This window comes from Diabrotica virgifera, chromosome 7 (assembly GCF_917563875.1).
Source record: "Diabrotica virgifera virgifera chromosome 7, PGI_DIABVI_V3a".
Lineage (NCBI taxonomy): Eukaryota > Metazoa > Arthropoda > Insecta > Coleoptera > Chrysomelidae > Diabrotica > Diabrotica virgifera.
Genome location: NC_065449.1, coordinates 27,806,816 through 27,823,226, shown reverse-complemented (window position 1 = coordinate 27,823,226; position 16,411 = coordinate 27,806,816). Strand labels below are relative to the sequence as shown.

At 34.5% G+C, this 16,411-nt stretch overlaps 2 protein-coding genes and 1 long non-coding RNA gene across 5 annotated transcripts in view; 2 read left to right on the top strand and 1 right to left on the bottom strand.

Moving 5' to 3' along the window:
- Window positions 1–3,017, bottom strand: part of LOC126888230 (zinc finger protein 239-like) — a 73,878-nt gene extending 70,861 nt beyond the window's left edge. The window contains exon 1 of the mRNA XM_050656297.1: window positions 2,997–3,017. The gene's annotated coding sequence lies outside the window, so the exon portion shown is untranslated. The remainder of the gene's footprint in view (window positions 1–2,996) is intronic.
- Window positions 1,021–1,567, top strand: LOC126888233 (uncharacterized). Its single transcript, XR_007699464.1, has 2 exons — window positions 1,021–1,232; window positions 1,307–1,567. It is a non-coding gene; the product is annotated as an uncharacterized LOC126888233 (long non-coding RNA).
- Window positions 3,018–12,151: 9,134 nt separating the features above from the next.
- The window catches only part of LOC126888228 (zinc finger protein 888-like), a 43,417-nt gene continuing 39,157 nt past the window's right edge, over window positions 12,152–16,411 (top strand). Inside the window, exons 1-2 of one of the 3 annotated variants that reach the window (XM_050656293.1) lie at window positions 12,152–12,555; window positions 12,706–12,956. In XM_050656293.1, the coding sequence (XP_050512250.1) occupies window positions 12,728–12,956 (229 nt within the window). In that variant the 5' untranslated portion in view covers window positions 12,152–12,555; window positions 12,706–12,727. The other 2 variants (XM_050656292.1, XM_050656291.1) reach the window with 2 other exon arrangements.

Below are 16,411 nucleotides of genomic sequence, written 5' to 3'. Positions count from 1 at the left end.
TTATACCTCTGGCTAGAATATGAACAAAGGAATTAAAAAAAAATGAAATTTGAAGATTTTACATAAGTTTAAACACATTTTTGACCCCAATTTTTCTCATTTTTAAAGTAGTTTTTTTTTATAAAACAAAAATGACCTCATCTAATAAAAAATCCTTTGTTCATTCACTAGCCAGAGGTATAAACTACAAGAAACTTTGATTTCAGATGAGACTGGACTTGTTATGCTGCTCACCGCAAAAAAGGGCTGTTGTCGAAAAATTGCAGTCAACTCTACAAAAATGAATATTTTTGGCTGAAATTTTTTTGAGAGTACTATACTTTTACATGTTTCAATTATAAATAAAAATAATTTTTAGTTTCCAAGATATAATTTTTTTAAAAAGTCACTTTTTTTACCTGCAATACAACAACTTAACAAATTGTTGATTTCAAATTGTAACAGTTGTTTTGCAAAGTATGCTGCCCTCTTGTATTTTCTGTGTTATCTTCATCATACAATTACTTCATCTAAAAACTTTCTGCGATATATTCGCAACAACAAAAACAAACAAAACAAAACAAAAAAAATAAAACAAAAGTTTAACCACCTTCACACCACAGAATCAAGCAATCAAGTTACACAAATTTTCAAACACCTCACCTGACACAGCGTCTCAAGTACGATTGCGCCACGGTTCTTAGACATTACTTTTGTTCCAACACGACCAAGAACCATCCCATTACCGTTTCGTTACTAGATAATTAACGTTCCATGGGTTCCATGGCAACAAAATAAGTCGTTCCATGGTACTGCGCAGGACGGTGATCGTTACATGTACGGTTCTCAGTCGTGTTGGAACAAACTCTATAATAAAGTCTAATAACCGTGCGATTGCGCGAATTGGTAAATATAACTCCGCACGACCACGCAACTCGAAACACAAGTACGCAAACACGGTTGCGTGAAGCGTGGCTCGCAATCGTGAAATTTACGAGACTTGCTCGACCTGTAGATTCTTGTAAGCGTGAGGGAGGGGAATGCCTACGTCACTCGTACGACAAAGTCAAGTTTGACAGTTGTATGTGGTTATATTTCCGCATATTTTTGTGGAATTTTCTTATAATATCGTTTATTTGTTTAATATTTGTTGAGTTTTTAAGCATATAAGGACTATATTACTATAATTACTTATTTGGGTCCTATACAAAGGCAGTAATGACTTGTGAAGTGTGTTTTCGTAACCGTGTAAGGTTAGTTTAACAATTATAATATTACACATAATAATATGTAGTTTTGTATGTTATAATAATAAAACATTTTTTAGATGAGTGGTGGTAACATTTGTAGCATAGCTATATGTAAAAGCAACTCCAAAATTCCTGAACCGGATGGAAACAAAATAATGTTTTTGGACATTTCCCAAATACCTTAAATTATCAAACAATAATGGATAATAAAATGTTACAAGATAAATGGGCCTCTAAACATAAGAAAATAGGTAGCAAACATTTCCTCGTGTCTGAATATGTTAATATTATGTTACGTCTTTTTTATATTTTAACCTAATAATAAATTATTTATATTATTCGTTCTTTTGTTGTTGCATACCACCAAAAATGATAAAAGTGCTGCACATTCCACGAAAAACATAATAAGTAAGTACCTACATATTAGTATTTTTGATTTTAAACTTTTTCTTCTATTTTTTTGGATTTTTGTGCTAATTAAATTGTTTTCTCCATTTAAAACACACATAATAAGTGTTAAATGAATTCTAGTTTTTTGTTAGCAGACTATTGATTTTTAAGGGAAAAATTGATATAATTACCAATATAAGAACCATTTAAATATACCTATACCCAAGAAAATCTCAAAATATATTGCAAAACCTAAGTTTTTGAACCTTTTATTAGGCGCGTTCCAAGTGACATGAAAACCGTCCTTCGTACTGCCCTCGTCATGCGCATTATAAAAAATGCGTTCCAAGCGAACATGAACGATGATTGGTATCGTACACCGTGTTGTTCCAAGCGATCCATGTACCGCTTCGAAATCGGTAACTGAACGGCCCTTTTGATACATGCCTTCAAGCAGAAACTATTTGTACTGACTTGCGCAGTTAGGATTGTTTTCATTTTTACTGGTCACTGCTATGAGATCAGCTGATGATTCAATAATAGAATAATCCACAATTTACGCTATTAGTACCTGTGAATCTTGATTTCCGTTTAAATAATTATTAATTCTTTTTTTTTTCAAATTAATCTTATAAAAATGGATAATTTATTATTTTCTTTTTTCATAGAAGACAACGATTTAATGTCAGATATCGATTCTGGGGAAGGTTTTGAAGCTGAAGTGATGTTTAATGAACATGTTAAGTCCACTTTACATCAACAAGAAATTGACAAAGTTATTTAAGGTCAAATTTGGCTTATACAAAACACAATTCTACATCCAATTTTGCCGTGAATAAAAAGAAAATTGACAAAATAAAACATATCCAATTGTTCTATTTCATCAAATTATTTCACTTTCTTTTACAAACCATACATTTTGTACTCGTCAAATTTGGTATTGAATAACTTTGTCAATTTCTTATTCAGTTTATTGTTGATGTAAAGTGGACATTAGAAATATTAATTTCTAACCATCTAGCAAACTACTATTATAGTGGCACAGTGGTACTCGCACTGAAAATGGCTCAGGCGCAACTCGAACTTGAAATGGTACACGAATTCGTTCCAAGAGGGTTATGTACCGGTAATCGGATCGAGATCGAAAGAAAACCGTTCAAGGGCGATTCTGCGCATTAAAACAGTCCAATCGATTTCGTGGCGGTTCAAGGGATCGTACAAATGTGTCGTCTTGGAACGAACCTATTAGCATTGACTCTTATGACAATTTTAAAATTGTCGTACGGATGACGTATTCCCGCCTTTAAAAAGCCAGCCTTTGATTGGTCTACAGTTATGAGACAACCTACGCCCTAATCTATTAACCTTGAGTATTACCGGAGTAACCACTCAATAAACTCTTCTTCTTCTTCTCTTCATTTGAATGGCCTTAGCTGCCAGGGCTATCCGGCCAGGATCCGTGAATATAGACTTGAATATTCAAGAGCCGTACCTGAGGTACATCTGGGCTTAAGCTCATAGCTCCTGAATCTGAAATATTAAGAGATAAAAAAAAAACTTTGTAATTGTTTATAAGTTCCATAACTAAAGTTCTACTATTAATGGTCTAGTTCTAGTACTACCACGCAAAACCGCACTAAGCACAAAGCACATGCATTGCAAGCAAGCATAAAGTCATAAAGTTTTTAAGCAAGCTACACACGAGTCATTGTTGATGTTAAAAACTTTTGCACTGCGATTAATGTCTTTGAGTTTAAATTTTTAAACAACACATCAGTTAATGTCGGATCACCTTGTAGTTCCCTTCTAAGCAACTGGGACTCTCTTTGGAACCTAGTACATTCCAATAAAACATGTTGTAAAGTTCCTACACTGCCACATAAACACTGGTTTGAATTCACTACCTTCAATCTAAATAAATGTACAGGAACACTACAATGTCCACTTCTCATACGACACATTTGTGTGATTATACCTCTCCCCAGGTTGGGAAATTTTGTAAACCATGCCTTTTTATATGGTACTGTAACTTGTGAGCAATAAGTAATTCCTTTTGCCTGTCCTATTTGTTGGAATCGATTTTCCCAACCGATCCATAGGTTTTCTTTATATTTCATTTGAAAATCTTTAAAGGAGGCCTTTGGTTCTCCACTAATGGGCAGCTTTCTTCCAAGATTCGCAAGATGGTCAGCTCTATCATTCCCAATAATTCCAGTGTGACTTGGAATCCATGCAAATTTAATTTCTCTATGTTGTTCATCAAATTCACATAGTTTTTGTTTTAGTTGGAGAGTTTGTGAGTCTATTGCCGCCTTGTAGCTTGATCTTGTGATTTTTTCTAGAGCACTCTTAGAATCACTACAGATGAGGCACTTTGTAAAATTATTCTGTTGGATTAACTCTAATGCTTTTTTAATGGCAAATACTTCTGCTGAGCAAATTGAATTAGCGGAGGGTAATCTTGCTGTTAACTGTGTTCTCTCGTTAAGGTATATCCCAATACCTACATTACCTTGTTTATCTTTGGATCCATCTGTGAAAATAAGTTTATATTCCGACCAGTTATTGAGGTACCATTCCATAAACTTGGTTTGGTTATTTGCTTCTTTGCCCATATTGACAGTTTCATAAGCCATAGGAGAAATCTGAATATTAAGTGGAAAGGAGTGACAAGGAAATAAGAAGCTATGTGCTACCTCATGAATTTCATGTAAAGTATTCTGGAAAGCAGCCAGTATTGGTGGGAAATATTTTCTTCTCCAAAAACTAAAGTAACCCAGAAAGACATTGTGAAATTGCTCAATTGAGGCATATATTGGGTTGTCATAGGCTACTACTTTTAAAATGAATTTAGATGCTAGCCATATTCTTCTGAGATCTAACGGTGTTTCTCCACACTCTGACAAAATTATATGAACTGGAGAAGACCTCATAAATCCCCCCACCACTCTAAGAGCTCTATACTGAACCTTATCCAATTTTGCAAGTAGAGAACGTGCACAACCTCCCAGAAAAATGGATCCATAGTCAAGATGTGATCTAATGTATGCCTTATATAGAGTGAGTAAAGTTGCAGGATGTGCTCCCCACCAAGTTCGACACAAACAACGAATAATATTGACTCCACTGGAAGCCCTCAATGCCATCTTTTCAATTTGACTTCTCCAAGAAAGGGAACTATCTAGAATAACTCCCAAATGAGAAACTTCTTGTTTCCAATCTAAACGTGTGTTATTCACTGATATTAGTAAATTCGGAATATTATTCCTATTTCTATCAAAAAAAATTGCTTGACTCTTGCTAGATGACAGACACATTCCCATATCATGAAGTTTATTAGAAATACTTTCTACTGTACCATTAAATTTTTCCACAACATCCACCCAGCTGTTGCCGGAGCAATAGAGGGCAACATCGTCTGCATACTGAGTAATTAGAACATCCTCTGGAACACAAAATGAAATTATATTGATGACAATATTAAATAGTACTGGACTCAAAGGGGAACCCTGAGGAAGGCCCACATTGGTAGTTCTTGGTCCTAGCAGATTTAAGGAAATAGGATCACGAACAGACACCAAACGATTAGTCAATAAATGTTTAACCAATTCAATAAGTAACCATGGCAAATTGAGATCTCCCAAAGCGTCCAATAATTGGATGATTGACACTTTATCATATGCAGAAGAAATGTCTAACATAACAGCAGCTGCTGGTTTCCTTTTTGAGATATTCATTGAGATTTCATTGACCAGATGAATTATGTTTTCAGACACCCCTCTACCTTTACGAAAGCCAGTCTGGAAAGGCGATAGGATCATAAAATGTTCTACATACCAATCTAACCTTATTTTTATCATGTTCTCTAAAAGTTTACTAACACACGATGATAAAACGATTGGTCTCCAGACCGAAAGACAATTTATATTTTTATTGGGTTTGGGAATTAAACACACTGTTTGTGATTTCCATTGAGTGGGAATATGCATTCCCTCCTTTAAACATAAATTGAAAAATTTTAACAGGAACTTGATTGCTGACTCTGGAAGATGTTGCAACATAGAAAATGTTATACCATCCTGGCCCGGCACAGTATCCTTTCGTTCAACCAAAACCAATGAAAGTTCGTTTAAAGTGAAGAGTTCACACTCGATAGTATTAGATTTCACTGGGTGAGACGCAATGTCCTCAAATACAGGTGGAGTCAATGAACAAAGCATTTCCTCCCCTAACGATGAATTACTAGGAGTTCTAACTGAGGCTTTAGTGAAAGCCTTATGGAAACTTCTCACTTTTCTCCACATTACTGATATTGGAGTATCAGGTGAAATTGTGGAACAGAACACAACAAATGATTTTTTCTTTTTGGATTTAAGTTCTTTTTTACAATGTGCCCTAATTTTTTTAAAATTAATGAAGTTTTCTAAAGAAGGTACCTGTTTGAACTTCTTGACTGCCTCCCTCTTTGATTTAATTAAAACTGAACACTCTTCATCCCACCAAGGTAATTGTGGTTTATGGAATCTAACACGCTTTTTCTTAGGGATGAACCTGTTTGCTGCGTCTAATATTAGGTTTTGAAAATCTGTGTAAGACTCATTAGGGATGTTGTTAATGTTAGACTCAATATATTGGTTGAATTGTTCCCAATTGGCTTTTTTCACATTAAAGATACTGCTATCTTGAAGAGGGTCATTTCCTTGGGGACTATTTCTATCCTGCCCGTAACACACTACAAAAGGAAAGTGATCACTTGCTCCTATCTCTGGAAAAACTTCCCAGAGGCAGTCCACAGCCAAACCTGGAGATGCTATAGCTACGTCAGGGACACTGTTTGAGTCAGGCGGTGAGATTCTTGTCGCCTCACCCGTATTGAGAAAACACAAGTTATCCTCCTCCAAAAGATCTGCAAGACGATTACCGTTCGGATTGTTAGATGATGAACCCCATAAAGAATGTTGGCAATTCAAGTCACCTATGAAGAAAAACGGTTTATCACACATTTGAACCAATTCTCTAAAGATCTCCTTACGAAAACGAACATCTGGTGTCTTATACGATCCTATAATAAAAAAATTTTCAAATTTGATAATGATAGCCTGCCATTTTTCAGGCAAGTGAATATGTGAAATGTCTATCCTATCAGCTGCCAGAGACTGATGAATAAGTACAGCTATTCCACCCCATCCATCAATCCTATCATCCCTATAGCAGTAAAAATTGGGAATATGCAAGTGCTGTGAAAATTTCAGATGTGTTTCATTTAGAAGAATGATATTAACATCGTATTCGTTAAGAAACACCATTAGATCTTGCTTATTGTTAAAGAAACCATTAATATTCCAATGCAAAATATTAAATATCATAACTATATATATAATTTGTTACTATTATTATTTTTTTTTTATTTTTAATATAAAAAATAATATATTATATTATCTGTAAGAAATAAATGAAAATTCAGTCAACACTACTTTTACTAAAATTAGATGTATTATGTGACTCATCAAAACCTGCAAAATCCATATTATTATCAGAGGTTAAATCAAGGTTTTTTGAAAATACACTATCCTGAGAATGTACACGATTGCTTGTTAATGAGAGTGCAAAACTTGGGCCTTGTGATCCCGTATACTTTTGTGAATCATTTAATTTGTTTAAAATCGGTAATCTAGGTAAATTTCTGCTTAGATCCTCATTTAATAGAGCTTTATGCGCCTCTTTGTCATAACTAATGTCTTTAAGAATTACTTTATTTTTCCTTTTAACTGGGACCACATGACTTTGACTCTGGAAATGGGGAGTGGAGGATGGGGATTTTTGAAGTGCTTGAGTAAATGCTCTGGGTGAGCTGGATAGTAAAGAAGGAAAATCCCTACTTCTCCTCTGAAACATTCTCGAATTCTCTGGCTTTTCCTTAATTGGGGGAAACAGCTTGGCAGCTTCAAAAAAGGTGAGATCTTGGAAGACCATTACTTCATTTATCTTTTTCTGTCTTTCGAATTCTTTGCAAATTTTATTTGTGGCAAGGTGATCAAGATCGCAGTATAGGCATTTTGGTACAGAAACTGTGCAGCTTTGTACTGTATGTTCATCGGAACATTTCGGGCATCTTGCTTTTCCCCTGCACTGTCTTTGTGAGTGCCCAAATCTTAGGCATTTGAAGCATTGCTGTACAGGAGGGATGTATGGATCTACTGTTACCAAGTTTGAATATATGATTATTTCTTTAGGGGGAGTTCTTACGTCAAAGAGTAGTTGTACAGTTCCTGTTGGAATGTATGTAACGGTCCCACTGCTATCTAAAACTCTTCTGTTAAGTCTTCTGGCCGATATAATTTTCACGTTTTTTTGTAATTTACTGTCGTTAACTATGTTTTCCATTGAAATATTTATACTTACATCTCTAATAATACCCCTTGATGTTAGCATTTTTTGAGGTATATAAGCAAGAAATCCTTTCTCAAGGATTTCTGTACTATTTAGTACCATATTTGCCTGTTTGGAGGTGTTAAAAATTACTCCAATTCTATTCATGCCTTTTCTACTAATTTCTTTAATTCCAGTCGTACCCATTGTATGAAATACTTTCCCAATATCCATAGGATGGATATTTCCTGCTTTTCCCTTGTCACTCTCTATCATAATAAGGAATGGGCCGAAGTCAGTGTCCTTGTATTCAACTTTTCTTCTACTAATATTTTCAATCCTAGATGATAAGTTATTAACTTCTGTTAACATGATCTGATCGTTTTGGAATTTATTTTTTAAAGCACAGAGTTCTTTTTCTATTAAATTAATGTTATTTTTATGTCTCGGGGCTAGCATGTGTATGGAATTTAAAAAATTTTGCGAGTTCAATGAAAGCAAAGCATAGATCCCGCCCCCTTTGTCAGGGGGGCCGGGAGAGTTAGTGTCCATCTCCTAAGCCAGCCTCTACTCTACTATACTACTGCTACTATGATTATATAAAGGCAAAACTTACAGAAAAGTCCTTAGTATTTCTAATTCACTACTAACGTATTATCCCGTTTTAACTTTTAAATTAACTACTAAATTAATGTTCAAACACTAACTAACTATATCTACAGTATAATTACTTAATTTATAACAATTTTAACGCGATGATTTAAGATTTTTCTAAAAAATAAAAAATTTTTCGTAAAAAATTAAATTTGTTTTTTTTTCCTCAATAAACTCATAAGTCATAAACCAACCATACTGGTTCCGAATTCCGGTTCCGTTTTGGTGACATTTGACCATAGAGTTAAATATTAGCATAGAGAGAGTGTCATTCAGAGCGAAGTGACGACACCATCTTTTTTATTTGGATTAGTGCTGTTTCACTCTTACGCATAGTAAAGCTGCTACAGTTGTCCTCCTCTTTCGTGCCTATATTCACACTGAATGTCATTATAGATTCTCGATACAATGTGTTAGAAGGAGATGCAGCAAACCAGTCCCTGAGATTGGAACAAACCTAAGAGGTTTGTTCCAACATGAACTTTTGGACGGCCCAAAAACCGTCACGAAACTGCTTGTACCGTTTGTTGTGCGCATGTTCGTAATTGTATCGCCCAGTTATCGTCCCATGACGGTAATCATATATTTGTCATTTTTGTTGGTGACAGCTTGTGTGCTTTTAGTCGATCAAAGGCTCAAAAAATTTAAAGAATTAAATCCTAGTGCTCAAGTCAGTCCAACCAGCACATTATGCATTTGCCCGATTACTGAAATGATCATCACGAAACCGTCACCGAAAGATCACAATTCTTGTTGGAACAGTGGGAAGGACGATCCGATGACGATCATATTTTTGTTGGAACGGATTTTCTTTACTGCGCAGGATCGTTACCGTTTCCTGACGGTTCTCGGTCGTGTTGGAACAAACCTCTTGTCGTCAGGAAGCGCGGAAGGTAGGCTCCCTCTATGTTAATATATACCTCTATGCATTTGACATGACATATCACGCCGATAAATGACAGTTAACGGGAGCCTACGTTTGTCGTGATTGGTCGTTACCGTCGTATCTTTGCCGTGATTGGTCGTTATCGTCGCGCACCGAACACAACTAGGCATTCCAAATCACGTCATATAATATGGCTGCTGGATGGCGAAACTGACATCCATAGGCGTATCCAATGTTTAAACCACTTCATATTTAATTTGCTATCACAATTTCAAAAATTTCGCTACACAATTAACAAAAAAACAAAACCAAACAGGATATTCTTTACAAAGTTGTCAATATTCAAGGTAAACATTAGATACGCCATGACCACCCATCTTAACTATGTCTATGGCCATGTCAGTTTAGCCATCCACCGGCCACCACTGACAGTTCATTGGAATCCCTAACTCTCTGGAATGTGGAGATCTGTCATCTGTGGATTCTGTCTAAATCCGGACCCACTACTTTACGCCGTGTAATTTGGGTTGCCTAAACTTGAATCGGCGAAATGGGCCTTTGAGTTATTTAAAAAATATTACATACAAATAGAAATTGGAATAAAATAGAAATGGGAAAATTATTAATTTATAGATATTACAAAGAAAAGGTATTTAAATGGTTTTCGAGCAAGTCATGCTTATATGAAAGAATTTTATAAATAATAAAAATTTTGCTATATTACCTAACCACTTTAAAAATTCACATTGTAAGGCATGAATAAATTAAATTATGTAGGTATATAGTACCTTTTTAGATGTACTTAAAAATGAAACTGAAAAGTTATTACCATAAAGATTGATCTGTGGCTATGCTTGACTTAAATAATACAACATTAGATAATATAAAAAATCACAAATTTTATTAAATTTGGGAAAGTATAGACTCAAGATTCAAAATCAATTGATGTAAAGTCACTTAAAGGTTGAAGGTCGGTGAAAAGCTAGGGCTGACGAAATTGAATTAGTTGTTTAAACTCTTAAAATATTTAATTTTAATATTAAAATAGTATTGGATGTGGTAGAATAGTAGCTTTGCACTTTGTATAATTACCAATTGAACAGTGAGCTGTTAGATAAATTTTCCGATTCAATTATTTCTACTGTTCACACTTCTGTGTTTGCTTTTTGAGTAGGTATTTCATTTTCTTGCCAACGAAAATGTTCGGTGTGGAGTCATTGGGTGTGGAAATTAATAAGTGCAAGACATGTAAAAAGTTCGCAGTAGGCAACCCAAATTACACGGCGCAAAGTAGTGGGTCAGGATCTAGAATCGAGTTCATGTTCATGTTCAAGTCTATGCTTTTGCCACCATTCCACCATAGAGAAATAACAACAAGGTTGTTTTTATTGCTCACTTGTTTTTATTTCTCTATCTCACTTGTTTTTATTTCTCTATGCTTGCCACTTGCCACGTACCGACGTCAAGGTCGTCAAGTCAGGACGACGTGCCATGTCGAGTACAACCAGGGTTGTTAACAACGCAACTGAATATTTCCGTAGATGGCGGTTCAAAAATCCGTAGAAATCCGTAGTGCAGAAATCTGACAGAAAATGACACTTGGCAGACCAAAAAAAGAAGAAGAATGACACTTGACAGACAAAAAAGAAGAATGATGCTTGACAGACCAAAAAAGAAGAAGAATGACACTTGACATACCAAAAAGAAGAATAGTGACACTTGATAGACCAAAAAAGAAGAAGAATGGCACTTGACAGACCAAAATAGAAGAAGAAGAATAGTTACTTGATAGACCAAAAAAGAAGAAGAATGACACATTAAGAGTAAAAAAATCCTCATTTTAGCTTCTTGATGGCTGCAGCTGAAAAATCCGTAGAAATGTGGTCGATATCTGAAAATCCGAAATAATTTCGAAAATCCGTAGATCTACGGAAAAATCCGTAGAGTTAACAACCCTGAGTACAACTATTCTGTCTAAATCCCGAGCCGAGGATTAGCGGCGTGTAATTTGGGTTGCTTATATAAACTTGAATCAACGAAATGGGCCTTGAGTGTTATTTAAAACGCTGAAAAGACCGTTTAGTGATAATAAAAAGGGTGGGTTGTGATTGCGCGCAGCGGTCAAATACCTCCTGCCCTGCGGTTCTCTCACTCTAATACCCGTAAGTTAGGTTTGGACCGAAGGGTTAGGTCTTCCTCCTTTCAGGCAAAAACCGATATTTACTGCGGTTGCATGATATTTAATATTAAAATAGTATTGGATGTGGTAGAATGTAGACGCTTTGTATAATTATCAATTGAACAGTGAAGCTGTTAGATCAATTTTCCGATTCAATCATTTCTACTGTTCACAGTTCTGTGTTTGTGTTTGCTTTTGAGTAGGTATTTCATTTTCTTGACAATGAAAATGTTCGGTGTGGAAATAATTAATAAGTGCTTGGAATGCGGAAACGTGTATAAACGTAAACATGATTTAAAAAGACATGTAAAAAGTTCGCATCCCGACAAATTGGATGCAATTGCCCCTTTAAAAGTGCTTAAAGGCAACGTCTATAAATTTAGACATAAGGCAAGTTTAAACTTTCATGCCAAAAAAATGCACAAAAATGTCATTGATTTGTACAGTTGTAATTTTTTGAATAATAAACATTCGCGATTCAAGTTTATATAGGCAACACAAATTACACGCCGCTAATCCTCGGCTCGGGATCTAGACTCGAGTAACAACAACAACAAAACAAGACAACCATTCGGTAATACCACAGTATATATACCTCGTCCAATTTACTTACCGTTGCACGTCATCCGCGCCATAGCCTGTGACACGATACCAACACGAAATATCTAGGCGGTAGGCGTGTTCCCCTTTACTTTAGAATAATTTTGATTCTAAAAAAGAACACACCCACCGCCTAAATATTTCGTGTTGGTATCGTGTCACAGGCTATGGCGCGGATTACGTGCAACGGTAAGTAAATTGGACGAGGTATAGGTTTATACAACAATTCGAATAGCAAAAAAACTGTGGTAATACTAATATTATTTATCTATGCAAGACAACAAGCTTGCTCATTGCCGTTCTTGCCCGAATTTTATCAATTATTCTACATTTCAAAATGTTCTAGTTCTACCACATTTTATGAAATATTAAAGTACCTATACCTACATAAAATCTAGTTTAATCAAAATCAAGTGGAAAATGGACGTGAAACAAGAATTTGGTGAGGATACCTGCAAAATAGAAATATTTCCGAATGAACTGGATGATAGCTTTAAAAAGGAAATTAAAGAGGAGCCCTATAGTGATAGTGATGATAGTACACTTGATGATTTAGACTTAAATCAAAGACTTAAATTATTAAAGACTAAAATCGAAAAAGATGAAAATGAACATTTGTTATTTAAAGAAAAACAAACTAAGGAAAAGGGTAAGAATACTATTAGAGTTTATATTATGTTTTAATTTAAGAAAGAACTAGGATTTTGACTTTTCATAAAAACTGCTTTTTTATTCAACATCTTTTGACATTCATATTTTATCAACAACAACAACCTACTTAATTTTTTTATGTAATATGTCATTTCTGTCTCTGTCAAATAAGAACCTAAAGCTTGGCTTATATGAACAACATTACAAAACATATTCCAATAAATACTTACAAGAATTTATGTATCTGTCTGTATGGTTTTTCTCATGAGCATTTTTCAGTTTTTCGATTTCTTTCTAGAGCCGGGCTCAAACGACTCGTGTACTTGGCGAATAATCGTTACTTGTGTTACTATGTCTTTTGTGAGGGTTACTAGAACAATTCTTTGACAATTAATAGTAGTATTAACATTATTATTATTAGTGTTTGACAAATAGTACAATAATTGTACTAGTAACCCACCCACACAGCATTGCCAGTATATGCAAGTGACAATTATTCACCAAGTACATGAGTGGTTTGAGTCTGGCATAATAGTATGGTATAGTTAGACCCAAACCCAGGCATCCAAAGTGAAAGTTATCCTCCAACACCAAATTGTTCTATATGGTCCACATAATGTTCAGAAAAAAGTCACACCATTTTAAGCGTCAGGTTTGGGCGGGAGAGGGGGGAGAAATCTGCAAATTCGTAGTTTTTTACATTTTTCGTCAATATTTCTAAAACTAAGCGGTTTAACATGAACAACCCTCTACACAAAATTGTTCTACATTAAATTTGAAATAAAAAAGGCCCTATGCATAGCCCTTCTAAAATGAACGGTTCCAAAGTTACGGAGGTAGTATAGTATAATTGGTCCAAAAAAAGGCCTAACCCAGACATCCAAAGTAAAAGTTTTCCTTCAACACCAAATTGTTATATATGGTCCACATATTGTTCAGTAAAAAGTTACACCATTTTGAGCGTCCGGTTTGGGGGGGAGATGGGGGAGAAGTCGGTAAATTAGTAGTTTTTTTACGTTTTTCGTCAATATTTCTAAAACTATGCTTTAGCGTAAGGAATGTTCTATAGAAAATATTCTACATAAAATTTAAAACAAAAAAGGTTCTATACATAATTGTTATAAAATCAACGGTTCCAGAGTTACGGAGGGTGAAAAGTGTAGGTTTTCGATACTTTTTATATGTACCGATTTCTCCCCCTCTCCCCCCAAACCCGACGCTCAAAATGGTGTGACTTTTTTCTGAACATTATGTGGACCATATAGAACAATTTGGTGTTGGAGGATAACTTTCACTTTGGATGTCTGGGTTTTTGGTATTAGTCCAGAAAGCCACTGCGCATCCGCTAGGAAAAATATTCTAATTCGGATTTTTTGCACAATCTTACTCAAAAAGGACTCCTTTTAACAAATTTGCATGTTGCCAGGACCAAAAGGTGGTCAAAATTTTTTTATACGTTTTTTTTTTGTTTTTTTCCTAAAATTATTATTTTTGCATGGAAAAAAGTTTTTTTAGGTTTTTTGGATCATTCCAAACAGAAAAGGTCTTTAGTGACTTTTCTCTAAAAATGATAGTTTTTGACATATAAGCGATTAAAAATTGAAAAATTGCGAAATCGGCCATTTTTAACCGTCAAAAACTATGTGAAAAACTGAAAATTTGAATGTTGCCAAGGTAGGTAGATATTCTTTAAACATCGATTGATGAAATCCCGAAGAGTTTTTTGCAATACAATATTCAAAACTCCTTTGTTTTTTAATTGCTAATCAAGCGTGCGCGACACTATTTTCCACTGACAGTATGGTGCAAATGAAAGGAATAAATTCGTTATTTCGTAAACTGGCGACTGTAAGGAAAAATACCGAAACAGGTCGATTTTTATTTTTAAGTTATGATATTGTGGCATATATGGTATACTAGTGACGTCATCCGTCTGGGCGTGATGACGTAATCGATGATTTTTTTAAATGAGAATAGGGGTCGTGTGGTAGCTCATTTGAAAGGTTCTTCAATTCTCTATTCAGTAATGTAAACATTTACATAATTATTTATACAGGGTGTCCTTCTACTTCTTTTTTTGTCAAATAATTTAATTTAATAAAAATTTTTTGGACACCCTGTATAAATAATTATGTAAATGTTTATATATTTAATAGAGAATTGAAGAATCTTTCAAATGAACTAGCACATGACCCCTATTCTCATTTAAAAAAACCATCGATTACGTCATCACGCCCAGACGGATGAAGTCACTAGTATACCATATATGCCACAATATCATAACTTAAAAATAAAAATCGACCTGTTTCGGGATTTTTCCTTTAAGTCGCCAGTTTACGAAATAACGAATTTATTCCTTTCATTTGCACCATACTGTCGGTGGAAAATATTGTCGCGCACGCTTGATTAGCAATTAAAAAACAAAGGAGTTTTGAATATTGTATTGCAAAAAATTCTTCGGGATTTCATCAATCGATGTTTAAAGAATATCTACCTACCTTGGCAACATTCAAATTTTCAGTTTTTCACATAGTTTTTGACGGGTAAAAATGGCCGATTTCGCAATTTTTCAATTTTTAATCGCTTATATGTCAAAAACTATCATTTTTAGAGAAAAGTCACTAAAGACCTTTTCGTTTGGAATCATCCAAAAAACCTAAAAAAACTTTTTTCCATGCAAAAATAATAATTTTAGGAAAAAAACAAAAAAAAAAAACGTTTAAAAAATTTTTGACCACCTTTTGGTCCTGGCAACATGCAAATTTGTTAAAAGGAGTCCTTTTTGAGTAAGATTGGGCATAAAATCCGAATTAGAATATTTTTCCTAGCGGATGCGCAGTGGCTTTCTGGACTATATAGTTATATCATAAATATTGCCCAAAAAATATAAAAAGTATCGAAAACCTCGACTTTTCACCCTCCGTAACTCTGGAACCGTTGATTTTATAATAATTATGTATAGAACATTTTTTGTTTTAAATTTCATGTAGAACATTGTTGTATATAACATTGTTTACGCTAAAGCATAGTTTTAGAAATATTGACGAAAAACGTAAAAAAACTACTAATTTACCGGCTTCTCTCCCATCTCCCTCCCAAACCGGACGCTCAAAATGGTATAACTTTTTACTGTACAATATGTGGACCATATAGAACATTTTGGTGTTGGAGGAAAACTTTTACTTTGGATGTTTGGGTTAGGCCTTTTTTTGGACCAGTTATACAATACTATTGTTCTTTTCATGATCATTTTTCAGTGCGTAACAAATGATAGGAAAAAGGGTAGGTCCGTGATAATACACATTTATGACCTTTATTCTAACATGACATTTTAGTTAAATCTGACAGTTGTCACATTTTATTTTCAATTTGGAATAAAACCAAATCAAATGTGTTTTTTTCATTTATAAAATGGTATTTTCTTTGATTTGTTTAGTCTTATAAATTATACAG